This window comes from Oncorhynchus mykiss, chromosome 13 (assembly GCF_057628025.1).
Source record: "Oncorhynchus mykiss isolate SJ-2025 chromosome 13, ASM5762802v1, whole genome shotgun sequence".
NCBI lineage: Eukaryota > Metazoa > Chordata > Actinopteri > Salmoniformes > Salmonidae > Oncorhynchus > Oncorhynchus mykiss.
This window is the reverse complement of record NC_143034.1, coordinates 85,407,128-85,424,478: the sequence shown is the minus strand read 5'-3', so window position 1 is coordinate 85,424,478 and position 17,351 is coordinate 85,407,128. Positions and strand designations below refer to the sequence as shown.

The 17,351-nt window shown below is 50.6% G+C and overlaps 1 protein-coding gene across 1 annotated transcript in view; it reads left to right on the top strand.

Annotated features, from left to right (window-relative positions):
- znf598 (zinc finger protein 598) overlaps positions 1–17,311 on the top strand; it is a 47,598-nt gene extending 30,287 nt beyond the window's left edge. The window contains exons 9-11 of the mRNA XM_090197975.1: positions 2,590–2,758; positions 6,623–6,767; positions 11,364–17,311. Of these exons, the coding sequence (XP_090054101.1) occupies positions 2,590–2,758; positions 6,623–6,767; positions 11,364–11,729 (680 nt within the window). The 3' untranslated portion in view covers positions 11,730–17,311. The remainder of the gene's footprint in view (positions 1–2,589; positions 2,759–6,622; positions 6,768–11,363) is intronic.
- The last annotated feature ends 40 nt before the right edge of the window (positions 17,312–17,351 follow it).

Sequence of the window (17,351 nt, the reverse complement as noted above, 5' to 3'; positions counted from 1 at the left end):
GCGTAACGTCTCAGCAGTGAGGATGTGTTGGTCTATGAGGGCGTAACGTCTCAGCAGTGAGGATGTGTTGGTCTATGAGGGCGTAACGTCTCAGCAGTGAGGATGTGTTGGTCTATGAGGGCGTAACGTCTCAGCAGTGAGGATGTGTTGGTCTATGAGGGCGTAACGTCTCAGCAGTGAGGATGTGTTGGTCTATGAGGGCGTAACGTCTCAGCAGTGAGGATGTGTTGGTCTATGAGGGCGTAACGTCTCAGCAGTGAGGATGTGTTGGTCTATGAGGGCGTAACGTCTCAGCAGTGAGGATGTGTTGGTCTATGAGGGCGTAACGTCTCAGCAGTGAGGATGTGTTGGTCTATGAGGGCGTAACGTCTCAGCAGTGAGGATGTGTTGGTCTATGAGGGCGTAACGTCTCAACAGTGAGGATGTGTTGGTCTATGAGGGCGTAACGTCTCAACAGTGAGGCTGTGTTGGTCTATGAGGGCGTAACGTCTCAACAGTGAGGATGTGTTGGTCTATGAGGGCGTAACGTCTCAGCAGTGAGGATGTGTTGGTCTATGAGGGCGTAACGTCTCAGCAGTGAGGATGTGTTGGTCTATGAGGGCGTAACGTCTCAGCAGTGAGGATGTGTTGGTCTATGAGGGCGTAACGTCTCAGCAGTGAGGATGTGTTGGTCTATGAGGGCGTAACGTCTCAACAGTGAGGATGTGTTGGTCTATGAGGGCGTAACGTCTCAACAGTGAGGATGTGTTGGTCTATGAGGGCGTAACGTCTCAGCAGTGAGGATGTGTTGGTCTATGAGGGCGTAACGTCTCAGCAGTGAGGATGTGTTGGTCTATGAGGGCGTAACGTCTCAGCAGTGAGGATGTGTTGGTCTATGAGGGCGTAACGTCTCAGCAGTGAGGATGTGTTGGTCTATGAGGGCGTAACGTCAGCAGTGAGGATGTGTTGGTCAATGAGGGCGTAACGTGTTGGTCTATGAGGGCGTAACGTCTCAGCAGTGAGGATGTGTTGGTCTATGAGGGCGTAACGTGTTGGTCTATGAGGGCGTAACGTCTCAGCAGTGAGGATGTGTTGGTCTATGAGGGCGTAACGTCTCAGCAGTGAGGATGTGTTGGTCTATGAGGGCGTAACGTCTCAGCAGTGAGGATGTGTTGGTCTATGAGGGCGTAACGTCTCAGCAGTGAGGATGTGTTGGTCTATGAGGGCGTAACGTCTCAGCAGTGAGGATGTGATGGTCTATGAGGGCGTAACGTCTCAGCAGTGAGGATGTGTTGGTCTATGAGGGCGTAACGTCTCAGCAGTGAGGATGTGTTGGTCTATGAGGGCGTAACGTCTCAGCAGTGAGGATGTGTTGGTCTATGAGGGCGTAACGTCTCAGCAGTGAGGATGTGTTGGTCTATGAGGGCGTAACGTCTCAGCAGTGAGGATGTGTTGGTCTATGAGGGCGTAACGTCTCAGCAGTGAGGATGTGTTGGTCTATGAGGGCGTAACGTCTCAGCAGTGAGGATGTAACGTCTCAGCAGTGAGGATGTGTTGGTCTATGAGGGCGTAACGTCTCAGCAGTGAGGATGTGTTGGTCTATGAGGGCGTAACGTCTCAGCAGTGAGGATGTGTTGGTCTATGAGGGCGTAACGTCTCAGCAGTGAGGATGTGTTGGTCTATGAGGGCGTAACGTCTCAGCAGTGAGGATGTGTTGGTCTATGAGGGCGTAACGTCTCAGCAGTGAGGATGTGTTGGTCTATGAGGGCGTAACGTCTCAGCAGTGAGGATGTAACGTCTCAGCAGTGAGGATGTGTTGGTCTATGAGGGCGTAACGTCTCAGCAGTGAGGATGTGTTGGTCTATGAGGGCGTAACGTCTCAGCAGTAAGGATGTGTTGGTCTATGAGGGCGTAACGTCTCAGCAGTGAGGATGTGTTGGTCTATGAGGGCGTAACGTCTCAGCAGTGAGTATGTGTTGGTCTATGAGGTCGTAACGTCTCAGCAGTGAGGATGTGTTGGTCTATGAGGGCGTAACGTCTCAGCAGTGAGGATGTGTTGGTCTATGAGGGCGTAACGTCTCAGCAGTGAGGATGTGTTGGTCTATGAGGGCGTAACGTCTCAGCAGTGAGGATGTAACGTCTCAGCAGTTTGGATCTCAGCCATTTTATTTATTGACATTTAAGTATTAATTTTTTAGCCAATCGCATGGCGAATCATTGTTCTATCTAAACCGCTGTGGAATATGTAGGCAATAACCAAAAATATTGTATATTCAGTTGTTTTGATGCTGGTGTTGAACACCGAAAGTAAAAGACGCAGAAACTAAACATAAGAACAGGGAGCATAGAAATAGGTCACAGAACAGTCCTACCGCTTCTTAGACTTGCCGTCAATGATAATGACAGATCTTTAACATACTTTTCTATGTGAATTTAGTTGTGTGACCAAAGTTCCAAATTGCAGCTTTAAGTTGGGGTTATGGAGGATAGTAACAGTCATAATGTAGTGATGTTGACAATGCTGTTTGTCTCTAGGTTTTAAGTTGGGGTTATGGATGAAAGTAACTGTGATAATGTAGTGATGTTGTCCATGCTGTTTGTCTCCTCCAGGCTTTAAAAGTTCCTTCGTCCTGAAGAGTTCTGCCCCCCCCAGAAACCTGTCCCCCCCTCGCCCCTGCCAGGGCAGCGCCACCCCTCCCAGTAAGCCCCCCCCAGGGTTTACCGGCATCCCCCTCAACAGCAACGTGGTGGAGCCTGCCCCCCCTGCATCCAGCCCCCGGTGAGACAGACAGACCAGACATCACCTTTACAGACCAACCATCACATCACCTTTACAGACCAACCATCACATCACCTTTACAGACCAGACATCACCTTTACAGACCAACCATCACCTTTACAGACCAGACATCACCTTTACAGACCAGACATCACCTTTACAGACCAGACATCACCTTACCTTTACAGACCAACCATCACATCACCTTTACAGACATCACCTTTACAGACCAGGCATCACATCACCTTTACAGACCAGGCATCACATCACCTTTACAGACCAGGCATCACATCACCTTTACAGACCAGGCATCACATCACCTTTACAGACCAGGCATCACATCACCTTTACAGACCAGGCATCACATCACCTTTACAGACCAACCATCACATCACCTTTACAGACCAACCATCACCTTTACAGACCAACCATCACCTTTACAGACCAACCATCACCTTTACAGACCAACCATCACCTTTACAGACCAGACATCACCTTTACAGACCAACCATCACATCACCTTTACAGACCAACCATCACATCACCTTTACAGACCAACCATCACATCACCTTTACAGACCAGACATCACATCACCTTTACAGACCAGACATCACCTTTACAGACCAGACATCACCTTTACAGACCAGACATCACCTTTACAGACCAGACATCACCTTACCTTTACAGACCAACCATCACATCACCTTTACAGACATCACCTTTACTGACCAGGCATCACATCACCTTTACTGACCAGGCATCACATCACCTTTACAGACCAGGCATCACATCACCTTTACAGACCAGGCATCACATCACCTTTACAGACCAGGCATCACATCACCTTTACAGACCAGGCATCACATCACCTTTACAGACCAGGCATCACATCACCTTTACAGACCAGGCATCACATCACCTTTACAGACCAGGCATCACATCACATTTACAGACCAGGCATCACATCACCTTTACAGACCAGGCATCACATCACCTTTACAGACCAGGCATCACATCACCTTTACAGACCAGGCATCACATCACCTTTACAGACCAGGCATCACATCACCTTTACAGACCAGGCATCACATCACCTTTACAGACCAGGCATCACATCACCTTTACAGACCAGGCATCACATCACCTTTACAGACTAGGCATTACCTTTACAGACCAACCATCACATCACCTTTACAGACCAGACATCACCTTTACAGACCAGACATCACCTTACCTTTACAGACCAACCATCACATCACCTTTACAGACATCACCTTTACAGACCAGGCATCACATCACCTTTACAGACCAGACATCACATCACCTTTACAGACCAACCATCACATCACCTTTACAGACTAGACATCACCTTTAGACTAGACATCACCTTTAGATCAACCATCACATCACCTTTAGAGACCAGACATCACCTTACCTTTACAGACTAACCGTAACATCCCCTTTACAGACTAACCGTCACATCCCCTTTACAGACTAACCGTCACATCCCCTTTACAGACTAACCGTCACATCCCCTTTACAGACTAACCGTCACATCCCCTTTACAGACTAACCGTCACATCCCCTTTACAGACTAACCGTCACATCCCCTTTACAGACTAACCGTCACATCCCCTTTACAGACTAACCGTCACATCCCCTTTAGACTAACCGTCACATCCCCTTTACAGACTAACCGTCACATCCCCTTTACAGACTAACCGTCACATCCCCTTTACAGACTAACCGTCACATCCCCTTTACAGACTAACCGTCACATCCCCTTTACAGACTAACCGTCACATCCCCTTTACAGACTAACCGTCACATCCCCTTTACAGACTAACCGTCACATCCCCTTTAGACTAACCGTCACATCCCCTTTAGACTAACCGTCACATCCCCTTTAGACTAACCGTCACATCCCCTTTAGACTAACCGTCACATCCCCTTTACAGACTAACCGTCACATCCCCTTTACAGACTAACCGTCACATCCCCTTTAGACTAACCGTCACATCCCCTTTAGACTAACCGTCACATCCCCTATACAGACTAACCGTCACATCCCCTATACAGACTAACCGTAACATCCCCTTTAGACTAACCGTAACATCCCCTTTAGACTAACCGTCACATCCCCTTTACAGACTAACCGTCACATCCCCTTTACAGACCAGACGTCACGTCACCTTTACAGACCAGACGTCACGTCACCTTTACATACCAGACGTCACCTTTACAGACGTCACGTCACCTTTACAGACCAGACGTCACCTTTACAGACCAGACGTCACCTTTACAGACCAGACGTCACCTTTACAGACCAGACGTCACCTTTACAGACCAGACGTCACCTTTACAGACCAGACGTCACCTTTACAGACTAACCGTCACATCACCTTTACAGACCAGACGTCACATCACCTTTACAGACCAGACGTCACATCACCTTTACAGACCAGACGTCACATCACCTTTACAGACCAGACGTCACATCACCTTTACAGACCAGACGTCACATCACCTTTACAGACCAGACGTCACATCACCTTTACAGACCAGACGTCACATCACCTTTACAGACCAGACGTCACATCACCTTTACAGACCAGACGTCACATCACCTTTACAGACCAGACGTCACATCACCTTTACAGACCAGACGTCACATCACCTTTACAGACCAGTCACAGACCACTACACCACATTTACAGACCAGACAGACCACCACCTTTACACACACCAGACAGGCCACCACCTTTACACACACCAGACAGGCAACCACCTTTACACACACCAGACAGGCAACCACCTTTACAGACACCAGACAGACCACAACCTTTACACACACCAGACACAAGACAGGCCACCACCTTTACAGACACCAGACAGGCCACCACCTTTACAGACACCAGATAGGCCACCACCTTTACAGACACCAGACAGGCCACCACCTTTACAGACACCAGACAGACCACCACCTTTACAGACACCAGACACCAGACAGGCCGCCACCTTTACAGACACCAGACAGGCCACAACCTTTACAGACACCAGACAGACCACAACCTTTACACACACCAGACAGACCACCACCTTTACAGACACCAGACAGGCCACCACCTTTACAGACACCAGACAGGCCACCACCTTTACAGACACCACACACCAGACAGGCCACCACCTTTACAGACACCAGACACCAGACAGGCCACCACCTTTACACACACCAGACACCAGACAGGCCACCACCTTTACAGACACCAGACACCAGACAGGCCACCACCTTTACACACACCAGACAGGCCACCACCTTTACAGACACCAGACAGGCCACCACCTTTACACACACCAGACACCAGACAGGCCACCACCTTTACACACACCAGACAGGCCACCACCTTTACAGACACCAGACAGGCCACCCCCTTTACAGACACCAGACAGGCCACCCCCTTTAAAGACACCAGACAGGCCACCACCTTTACAGACACCAGACAGGCAACCACCTTTACACACACCAGACAGGCCACCACCTTTACAGACACCAGACACCAGACAGGCCACCACCTTTACACACACCAGACACCAGACAGGCCACCACCTTTACAGACACCAGACACCAGACAGGCCACCACCTTTACACACACCAGACAGGCCACCACCTTTACAGACACCAGACAGGCCACCACCTTTACAGACACCAGACAGGCCACCACCTTTACAGACACCAGACACCAGACAGGCCACCACCTTTACACACACCAGACACCAGACAGGCCACCACCTTTACAGACACAACAACACATATTTGATTCAAACTGTGTGTTCTAAATGACTCCATATGGGGGGGTGTTCAGCTCTCCCCAGTCCCCGGGGGTGTACCTGGCTCCAGAGAACTTCCAGCAGAGGAACATGGAACTGATCCAGTCCATTAAGAACCTCCTGCAGAACGACCAGTCACGATTCAACCAGTTCAAGGACTACTCTGGACAGTTTAGACAGGTAAGGCCTGACTCCTAACCTTAACCCCTAACCTTGACTCCTAACCTTGACTCCTAACCTTAACCCCTCTAACCCTGACTCCTAACCTTAACCCCTCTAACCCTGACTCCTAACCTTAACCCCCCTAACCCTGACTCCTAACCTTAACCCCCCTAACCCTGACTCCTAACCTTAACCCCCCTAACCCTGACTCCTAACCTTAACCCCCCTAACCCTGACTCCTAACCTTAACCCCCCTAACCCTGACTCCTAACCTTAACCCCCCTAACCCTGACTCCTAACCTTAACCCCCCTAACCCTGACTCCTAACCTTAACCCCCCTAACCCTGACTCCTAACCTTAACCCCCCTAACCCTGACTCCTAACCTTAACCCCCCTAACCCTGACTCCTAACCTTAACCCCCCTAACCCTGACTCCTAACCTTAACCCCCCTAACCCTGACTCCTAACCTTAACCCCCCTAACCCTGACTCCTAACCTTAACCCCCCTAACCCTAACCCTGACTCCTAACCTTAACCCCCCTAATCCTGACTCCTAACCCTGACTCCAAACACTCAGTAAGGCCAGCAGACTAATATTCCTATAGACTCAGTAAGCCCAGCAGGCTAATGTTCCTATAGACTCAGTAAGACCAGCAGGCTAATGTTCCTATAGACCCAGTAAGACCAGCAGGCTAATGTTCCTATAGACCCAGTAAGACCAGCAGGCTAATGTTCCTATAGACCCAGTAAGACCATCAGGCTAATGTTCCTATAGACCCAGTAAGACCATCAGGCTAATGTTCCTATAGACCCAGTAAGACCAGCAGGCTAATGTTCCTATAGACCCAGTAAGACCAGCAGGCTAATGTTCCTATAGACCCAGTAAGACCAGCAGGCTAATGTTCCTATAGACCCAGTAAGACCAGCAGGCTAATGTTCCTATAGACCCAGTAAGACCAGCAGGCTAATGTCCCTATCGACCCAGTAAGACCAGCAGGCTAATGTTCCTATAGACCAGCAAGCTAATGTTCCTATAGACCAGCAGGCTAATGTTCCTATAGACCCAGTAAGACCAGCAGGCTAATGTTCCTATAGACCCAGTAAGACCAGCAGGCTAATGTTCCTATAGACCCAGTAAGACCAGCAGGCTAATGTTCCTATAGACCCAGTAAGACCAGCAGGCTAATGTTCCTATAGACCAGCAGGCTAATGTTCCTATAGACCAGCAGGCTAATGTTCCTATAGACCAGCAGGCTAATGTTCCTATAGACCCAGTAAGACCAGCAGGCTAATGTTCCTATAGACCCAGTAAGACCAGCAGGCTAATGTTCCTATAGACCAGCAGGCTAATGTTCCTATAGACCAGCAGGCTAATGTTCCTATAGACCAGCAGGCTAATGTTCCTATAGACCAGCAGGATAATGTTCCTATAGACCAGCAGGCTAATGTTCCTATAGACCCAGTAAGACCAGCAGGCTAATGTTCCTATAGACCCAGTAAGACCAGCAGGCTAGTGTTCCTATAGACCCAGTAAGACCAGCAGGCTAGTGTTCCTATAGACCAGCAGGCTAATGTTCCTATAGACCCAGTAAGACCAGCAGGCTAATGTTCCTATAGACCCAGTAAGACCAGCAGGCTAATGTTCCTATAGACCCAGTAAGACCAGCAGGCTAATGTTCCTATAGACCCAGTAAGACCAGCAGGCTAGTGTTCCTATAGACCCAGTAAGACCAGCAGGCTAGTGTTCCTATAGACCAGCAGGCTAATGTTCCTATAGACCCAGTAAGACCAGCAGGCTAATGTTCCTATAGACCCAGTAAGACCAGCAGGCTAATGTTCCTATAGACCCAGTAAGACCAGCAGGCTAGTGTTCCAATAGACCAGCAGGCTAATGTTCCTATAGACCCAGTAAGACCAGCAGGCTAATGTTCCTATAGACCCAGTAAGACCAGCAGGCTAGTGTTCCTATAGACCCAGTAAGACCAGCAGGCTAGTGTTCCTATAGACCAGCAGGCTAATGTTCCTATAGACCCAGTAAGACCAGCAGGCTAATGTTCCTATAGACCCAGTAAGACCAGCAGGCTAATGTTCCTATAGACCCAGTAAGACCAGCAGGCTAATGTTCCTATAGACCCAGTAAGACCAGCAGGCTAATGTTCCTATAGACCCAGTAAGACCAGCAGGCTAATGTTCCTATAGACCCAGTAAGACCAGCAGGCTAATGTTCCTATAGACCCAGTAAGACCAGCAGGCTAATGTTCCTATAGACCCAGTAAGACCAGCTGGCTAATGTTCCTATAGACCCAGTAAGACCAGCAGGCTAATGTTCCTATAGACTCAGTAAGACCAGCAGGCTAATGTTCCTATAGACCCAGTAAGACCAGCAGGCTAATGTTCCTATAGACCCAGTAAGACCAGCAGGCTAGTGTTCCTATAGACCCAGTAAGACCATCAGGCTAATGTTCCTATAGACCCAGTAAGACCAGCAGGCTAATGTTCCTATAGACCCAGTAAGACCATCAGGCTAATGTTCCTATAGACCCAGTAAGACCAGCAGGCTAATGTTCCTATAGACCCAGTAAGACCAGCAGGCTAATGTTCCTATAGACCCAGTAAGACCATCAGGCTAATGTTCCTATAGACCCAGTAAGACCATCAGGCTAATGTTCCTATAGACCCAGTAAGACCAGCAGGCTAATGTTCCTATAGACCCAGTAAGACCAGCAGGCTAATGTTCCTATAGACCCAGTAAGACCAGCAGGCTAATGTTCCTATAGACCCAGTAAGACCATCAGGCTAATGTTCCTATAGACCCAGTAAGACCAGCAGGCTAATGTTCCTATAGACCCAGTAAAACCAGCAGGCTAATGTTCCTATAGACCCAGTAAGACCAGCAGGCTAATGTTCCTATAGACCCAGTAAGACCAGCAGGCTAATGTTCCTATAGACCCAGTAAGACCATCAGGCTAATGTTCCTATAGACCCAGTAAGACCAGCAGGCTAATGTTCCTATAGACCAGCAGGCTAATGTTCCTATAGACCCAGTAAGACCAGCAGGCTAATGTTCCTATAGACCAGCAGGCTAATGTTCCTATAGACCAGCAGGCTAATGTTCCTATAGACCCAGTAAGACCAGCAGGCTAATGTTCCTATAGACCCAGTAAGACCAGCAGGCTAATGTTCCTATAGACCAGCAGGCTAATGTTCCTATAGACCCAGTAAGACCAGCAGGCTAATGTTCCTATAGACCAGCAGGCTAATGTTCCTATAGACCCAGTAAGACCAGCAGGCTAATGTTCCTATAGACCCAGTAAGACCAGCAGGCTAATGTTCCTATAGACCAGCAGGCTAATGTTCCTATAGACCCAGTAAGACCAGCAGGCTAATGTTCCTATAGACCAGCAGGCTAATGTTCCTATAGACCCAGTAAGACCAGCAGGCTAATGTTCCTATAGACCCAGTAAGACCAGCAGGCTAATGTTCCTATAGACCCAGTAAGACCAGCAGGCTAATGTTCCTATAGACCAGCAGGCTAATGTTCCTATAGACCCAGTAAGACCAGCAGGCTAATGTTCCTATAGACCCAGTAAGACCAGCAGGCTAATGTTCCTATAGACCCAGTAAGACCAGCAGGCTAATGTTCCTATAGACCCAGGAAGACCATCAGGCTAATGTTCCTATAGACCCAGTAAGACCAGCAGGCTAATGTTCCTATAGACCCAGTAAGACCAGCAGGCTAATGTTCCTATAGACCCAGTAAGACCAGCAGGCTAATGTTCCTATAGACCCAGTAAGACCAGCAGGCTAATATTCCTATAGACCAGCAGGCTAATGTTCCTATAGACCCAGTAAGACCAGCAGGCTAATGTTCCTATAGACCCAGTAAGACCAGCAGGCTAATATTCCTATAGACCAGCAGGCTAATGTTCCTATAGACTCAGTAAGACCAGCAGGCTAATGTTCCTATAGACCCAGTAAGACCAGCAGGCTAATGTTCCTATAGACCCAGTAAGACCATCAGGCTAATGTTCCTATAGACCCAGTAAGACCAGCAGGCTAATGTTCCTATAGACCCAGTAAGACCAGCAGGCTAATGTTCCTATAGACCCAGTAAGACCAGCAGGCTAATGTTCCTATAGACCCAGTAAGACCAGCAGGCTAATATTCCTATAGACCAGCAGGCTAATGTTCCTATAGACTCAGTAAGACCAGCAGGCTAATGTTCCTATAGACCCAGTAAGACCAGCAGGCTAATGTTCCTATAGACCCAGTAAGACCAGCAGACTAATGTTCCTATAGACCCAGTAAGACCAGCAGGCTAATGTTCCTATAGACCCAGTAAGACCAGCAGGCTAATGTTCCTATAGACCCAGTAAGACCAGCAGGCTAATGTTCCTATAGACCCAGTAAGACCAGCAGGCTAATGTTCCTATAGACCAGCAGGCTAGTCTATTTTTATTGATATGAAACTGTTTATAAAAGTTGTATTTAAACGTGTACGTGACGCAGCAGCAGCAGCATGTTGCCATGGGGACAGTGAAGTCGGTAACATCTCTCTCTCTCTAACAGGGTCTGATGTAGACCCTAACCCTAACATCTCTCTCTCTCTAACAGGGTCTGATGACAGCCGTGCTGTACCACCAGAGCTGTAGGACTCTGTTAGGGGACAACTTTGGCGGCGTCTTCAATGAGCTGCTGGTGCTACTTCCTGACACGAGGAAACAGCAGGAGCTGCTGACGGCCCACGCAGACGACCGGGCCATGGAAAGACAGGGAGGGGGCGGGACCAGGAAGAACAGGAAGAGTGCCTGGCAGACCCCCTCCAGCGCCATCTCTAATGCAGCCGCGCTGGACTGCCAGGTATGCCCCACCTGCTGCCAGGTGCTGGACCCTAAAGACTTCAACTCCCATAAGACCTTGCACCTGGGGGACAACGAGGACTTCCCCTCCCTGCAGGACATCAGCCGCATCATCAGCTAGCCCTGGCCTGGGACAGACATGCGCACTGCCCAATCACAGCCCAGCCTGTTGCCATTCAGGGGGAGCCTGTTTCCATGGTGACCATGGCCAGAGAGGACGTTGGGTAGTGTATTTGATGGCGAGGCTGGGGCCAGCAGGAGGTTGAACTGAATTCTGGTTGCCTGATGTTGACCTGATTCCCGGTGTGATTCCGGCTGGACCTGGACCCAGCCTGGCGACCCGAACCTGGAGGGTCCTACAAGTACCACATGTTGTGTATTAATAAGAAGAATGGTTCTATATATTTGATTTTTCTCCCCCTCTCTTCTGATCACATTTCCATGTTGTTGATAAAGTGTTGAAGGAGTGACGAGTTGGTTGTTTTATCAGGTTTGATGACTGAGGAGAGTTTATTAAGTCAAACCTTCTACTACTCCCTCGGAGACAGTCAGACCCTCTACTACTCCCTCAGAGAGGAGACAGTCAGACCCTCTACTACTCCCTCAGAGAGGAGACAGTCAGACCATCTACTACTCCCTCGGAGAGGAGACAGTCAGACCCTCTACTACTCCCTCAGAGAGGAGACAGTCAGACCCTCTACTACTCCCTCAGAGAGGAGACAGTCAGACCCTCTACTACTCCCTCAGAGAGGAGACAGTCAGACCCTCTACTACTCCCTCGGAGACAGTCAGACCCTCTACTACTCCCTCGGAGACAGTCAGACCCTCTACTACTCCCTCAGAGAGGAAACAGTCAGACCCTCTACTACTCCCTCAGAGAGGAGACAGTCAGACCCTCTACTACTCCCTCGGTGACAGTCAGACCCTCTACTACTCCCTCGGAGACAGTCAGACCCTCTACTACTCCCTCGGAGACAGTCAGACCATCTACTACTCCCTCGGAGACAGTCAGACCCTCTACTACTCCCTCAGAGAGGAAACAGTCAGACCCTCTACTACTCCCTCAGAGAGGAGACAGTCAGACCCTCTACTACTCCCTCAGAAAGGAAACAGTCAGACCATCTACTACTCCCTCAGAGAGGAGACAGTCAGACCCTCTACTACTCCCTCAGAGAGGAAACAGTCAGACCCTCTACTACTCCCTCAGAGAGGAGACAGTCAGACCCTCTACTACTCCCTCAGAAAGGAAACAGTCAGACCATCTACTACTCCCTCAGAGAGGAGACAGTCAGACCCTCTACTACTCCCTCAGAGAGGAGACAGTCAGACCCTCTACTACTCCCTCGGAGAGGAGACAGTCAGACCCTCTACTACTCCCTCAGAGAGGAGACAGTCAGACCCTCTACTACTCCCTCAGAGAGGAGACAGTCAGACCCTCTACTACTCCCTCGGAGACAGTCAGACCCTCTACTACTCCCTCAGAGAGGAAACAGTCAGACCCTCTACTACTCCCTCAGAGAGGAAACAGTCAGACCCTCTACTACTCCCTCGGAGACAGTCAGACCCTCTACTACTCCCTCAGAGAGGAGACAGTCAGACCCTCTACTACTCCCTCAGAGAGGAGACAGTCAGACCCTCTACTAATCCCTCGGAGACAGTCAGACCCTCTACTACTCCCTCAGAGAGGAGACAGTCAGACCCTCTACTACTCCCAAGGAGACAGTCAGACCCTCTACTACTCCCTCAGAGAGGAAACAGTCAGACCCTCTACTACTCCCTCGGAGACAGTCAGACCCTCTACTACTCCCTCAGAGAGGAGACAGTCAGACCCTCTACTACTCCCTCAGAGAGGAGACAGTCAGACCCTCTACTACTCCCTCAGAGAGGAAACAGTCAGACCCTCTACTACTCCCTCGGAGACAGTCAGACCCTCTACTACTCCCTCAGAGAGGAGACAGTCAGACCCTCTACTACTCCCTCAGAGAGGAGACAGTCAGACCATCTACTACTCCCTCGGAGACAGTCAGACCCTCTACTACTCCCTCAGAGAGGAGACAGTCAGACCCTCTACTACTCCCTCAGAGAGGAGACAGTCAGACCCTCTACTACTCCCTCAGAGAGGAAACAGTCAGACCCTCTACTACTCCCTCAGAGAGGAAACAGTCAGACCATCTACTACTCCCTCAGAGAGGAGACAGTCAGACCCTCTACTACTCCCTCGGAGACAGTCAGACCCTCTACTACTCCCTCAGAGAGGAAACAGTCAGACCATCTACTCCTCCCTCGGAGACAGTCAGACCCTCTACTACTACCTCAGAGAGGAAACAGTCAGACCCTCTACTACTCCCTCAGAGAGGAAACAGTCAGACCCTCTACTACTCCCTCAGAGAGGAAACAGTCAGACCATCTACTACTCCCTCGGAGACAGTCAGACCCTCTACTACTCCCTCAGAGAGGAGACGGTCAGACCCTCTACTACTCCCTCGGAGACAGTCAGACCCTCTACTACTCCCTCGGAGACAGTCAGACCCTTTACTACTCCCTTAGAGAGGAAACAGTCAGACCCTCTACTACTCCCTCGGAGACAGTCAGACCTTCTACTCCCTCAGAGAGGAGACAGTCAGACCCTCTACTACTCCCTCAGAGAGGAGACAGTCAGACCCTCTACTACTCCCTCAGAGAGGAGACAGTCAGACCCTCTACTACTCCCTCAGAGAGGAGACAGTCAGACCCTCTAGTACTCCCTCGGAGAGGAGACAGTCAGACCCTCTACTACTCCCTCGGACACAGTCAGACCCTCTACTACTCCCTCGGAGACAGTCAGACCCTCTACTACTCCCTCGGAGACAGTCAGACCCTCTACTACTCCCTCGGAGACAGTCAGACCCTCTACTACTCCCTTGGAGACAGTCAGACCCTCTACTACTCCCTCGGAGACAGTCAGACCCTCTACTACTCCCTCGGAGACAGTCAGACCCTCTACTACTCCCTCGGAGACAGTCAGACCCTCTACTACTCCCTCGGAGACAGTCAGACCCTCTACTACTCCCTCGGAGACAGTCAGACCCTCTACTACTCCCTCAGACAGTCAGACCCTCTACTACTCCCTCAGACAGTCAGACCCTCTACTACTCCCTCAGACAGTCAGACCCTCTACTACTCCCTCAGACAGTCAGACCCTCTACTACTCCCTCAGACAGTCAGACCCTCTACTACTCCCTCAGACAGTCAGACCCTCTACTACTCCCTCAGACAGTCAGACCCTCTACTACTCCCTCAGACAGTCAGACCCTCTACTACTCCCTCAGACAGTCAGACCCTCTACTACTCCCTCAGACAGTCAGACCCTCTACTACTCCCCCGGTGACAGTCAGACCCTCTACTACTCCCTCGGAGACAGTCAGACCCTCTACTACTCCCTCGGAGACAGTCAGACCCTCTACTACTCCCTCGGAGACAGTCAGACCCTCTACTACTCCCTCGGAGACAGTCAGACCCTCTACTAATCCCACGGAGAGGAGACAGTCAGACCGTCTACTAATCCCTCGTAGAGGGTCTGACTGTCTTCTCTCTTACTCCCTCAGAGGGGAGACAGTCAGACCGTCTACTACTCCCTCAGAGAGGAGACAGTCAGACCCTCTACTCCTCCCTCAGAGAGGAGACAGTCAGACCCTCTACTCCTCCCTCAGAGAGGAGACAGTCAGACCCTCTACTCCTCCCTCGGAGACAGTCAGACCCTCTACTACTCCCTCAGAGAGGAGACAGTCAGACCCTCTACTACTCCCTCAGAGAGGAGACAGTCAGACCCTCTACTACTCCCTCAGAGAGGAGACAGTCAGTCAGACCCTCTACTACTCCCTCAGAGAGGAGACAGTCAGTCAGACCCTCTACTACTCCCTCAGAGAGGAGACAGTCAGTCAGACCCTCTACTACTCCCTCAGAGAGGAGACAGTCAGTCAAACCCTCTTCTCCTCCCACGGAGACAGTCAGACCCTCTACTCGTCCCTCAGGGTGGTAAAGTAACCTTGTTAAAAGGTAGAGGTTCTCTCAGGGCTGTGGAAGGTAATCAGATAGTTGAAGTCTGGAGGGAGTCAGACTGTTTAGGACGGTAGTGTGGAGGGAGTCGGACTGTTTGGGACGGTAGTCTGGAGGGAGTCGGACTGTTTGGGACGGTAGTCTGGAGGGAGTCGGACTGTTTGGGACGGTAGTCTGGTAGTCTGGAGGGAGTCGGACTGTTTAGGACGGTAGTCTGGAGGGAGTCGGACTGTTTGGGACGGTAGTCTGGAGGGAGTCGGACTGTTTGGGACGGTAGTCTGGTAGTCTGGAGGGAGTCGGACTGTTTAGGACGGTAGTCTGGAGGGAGTCGGACTGTTTGGGACGGTAGTCTGGAGGGAGCCGGACTGTTTGGGACGGTAGTCTGGAGGGAGTCGGACTGTTTGGGACGGTAGTCTGGTAGTCTGGAGGGAGTCGGACTGTTTAGGACGGTAGTCTGGAGGGAGTCGGACTGTTTGGGACGGTAGTCTGGAGGGAGTCGGACTGTTTAGGACGGTAGTGTGGAGGGAGTCGGACTGTTTGGGACGGTAGTCTGGAGGGTGTTGGACTATTTGGGACGGTAGTCTGGAGGGAGTCGGACTGTTTGGGACGGTAGTCTGGAGGGAGTCGGACTGTTTGGGACGGTAGTGTGGAGGGAGTCGGACTGTTTGGGACGGTAGTCTGGAGGGAGTCGGACTGTTTGGGACGGTAGTCTGGAGGGAGTCGGACTGTTTGGGACGGTAGTCTGGAGGGTGTTGGACTATTTGGGACGGTAGTCTGGAGGGAGTCGGACTGTTTGGGACGGTAGTCTGGAGGGAGTCGGACTGTTTGGGACGGTAGTCTGGAGGGAGTCGGACTGTTTGGGACGGTAGTCTGGAGGGAGTCGGACTGTTTGGGACGGTAGTGTGGAGGGAGTCGGACTGTTTGGGACGGTAGTCTGGAGGGAGTCGGACTGTTTGGGACGGTAGTCTGGTAGTCTGGAGGGAGTCGGACTGTTTGGGACGGTAGTCTGGTAGTCTGGAGGGAGTCGGACTGTTTGGGACGGTAGTCTGGTAGTCTGGAGGGAGCCGGACTGTTTGGGACGGTAGTCTGGTAGTCTGGAGGGAGTCGGACTGTTTGGGACGGTAGTCTGGAGGGAGTCGGACTGTTTGGGACGGTAGTGTGGAGGGAGTCGGACTGTTTGGGACGGTATATAGTAGTGGGGAGGGGCACTGCTGGTTCTCTTGTTTCTCTTCTGTCTCTCTCTCTCTCAACCAGTCTGTAAACCCACAACCAGTCTGTAAACCCACAACCAGTCTGTAAACCCACAACCAGTCTGTAAACCCACAACCAGTCTGTAAACCCACAACCAGTCTGTAAGCCCACAACCAGTCTGTAAACCCACAACCAGTCTGTAAGCCCACAACCAGTCTGTAAGCCCACAACCAGTCTGTAAGCCCACAACCAGTCTGTAAACCCACAACCAGTCTGTAAGCCCACAACCAGTCTGTAAGCCCACAACCAGTCTGTAAGCCCACAACCAGTCTGTAAACCCACAACCAGTCTGTAAACCCACAACCAGTCTGTAAACCCACAACCAGTCTGTAAACCCACAACCAGTCTGTAAACCCACAACATATAAAACCAGAATATTTCTGTTTGCCCCAATTTTGATTAAACAGCTTTGGTCCATTTTGGTCTATTTGTCCTCCATGCTGCTGTCCCCTACCCT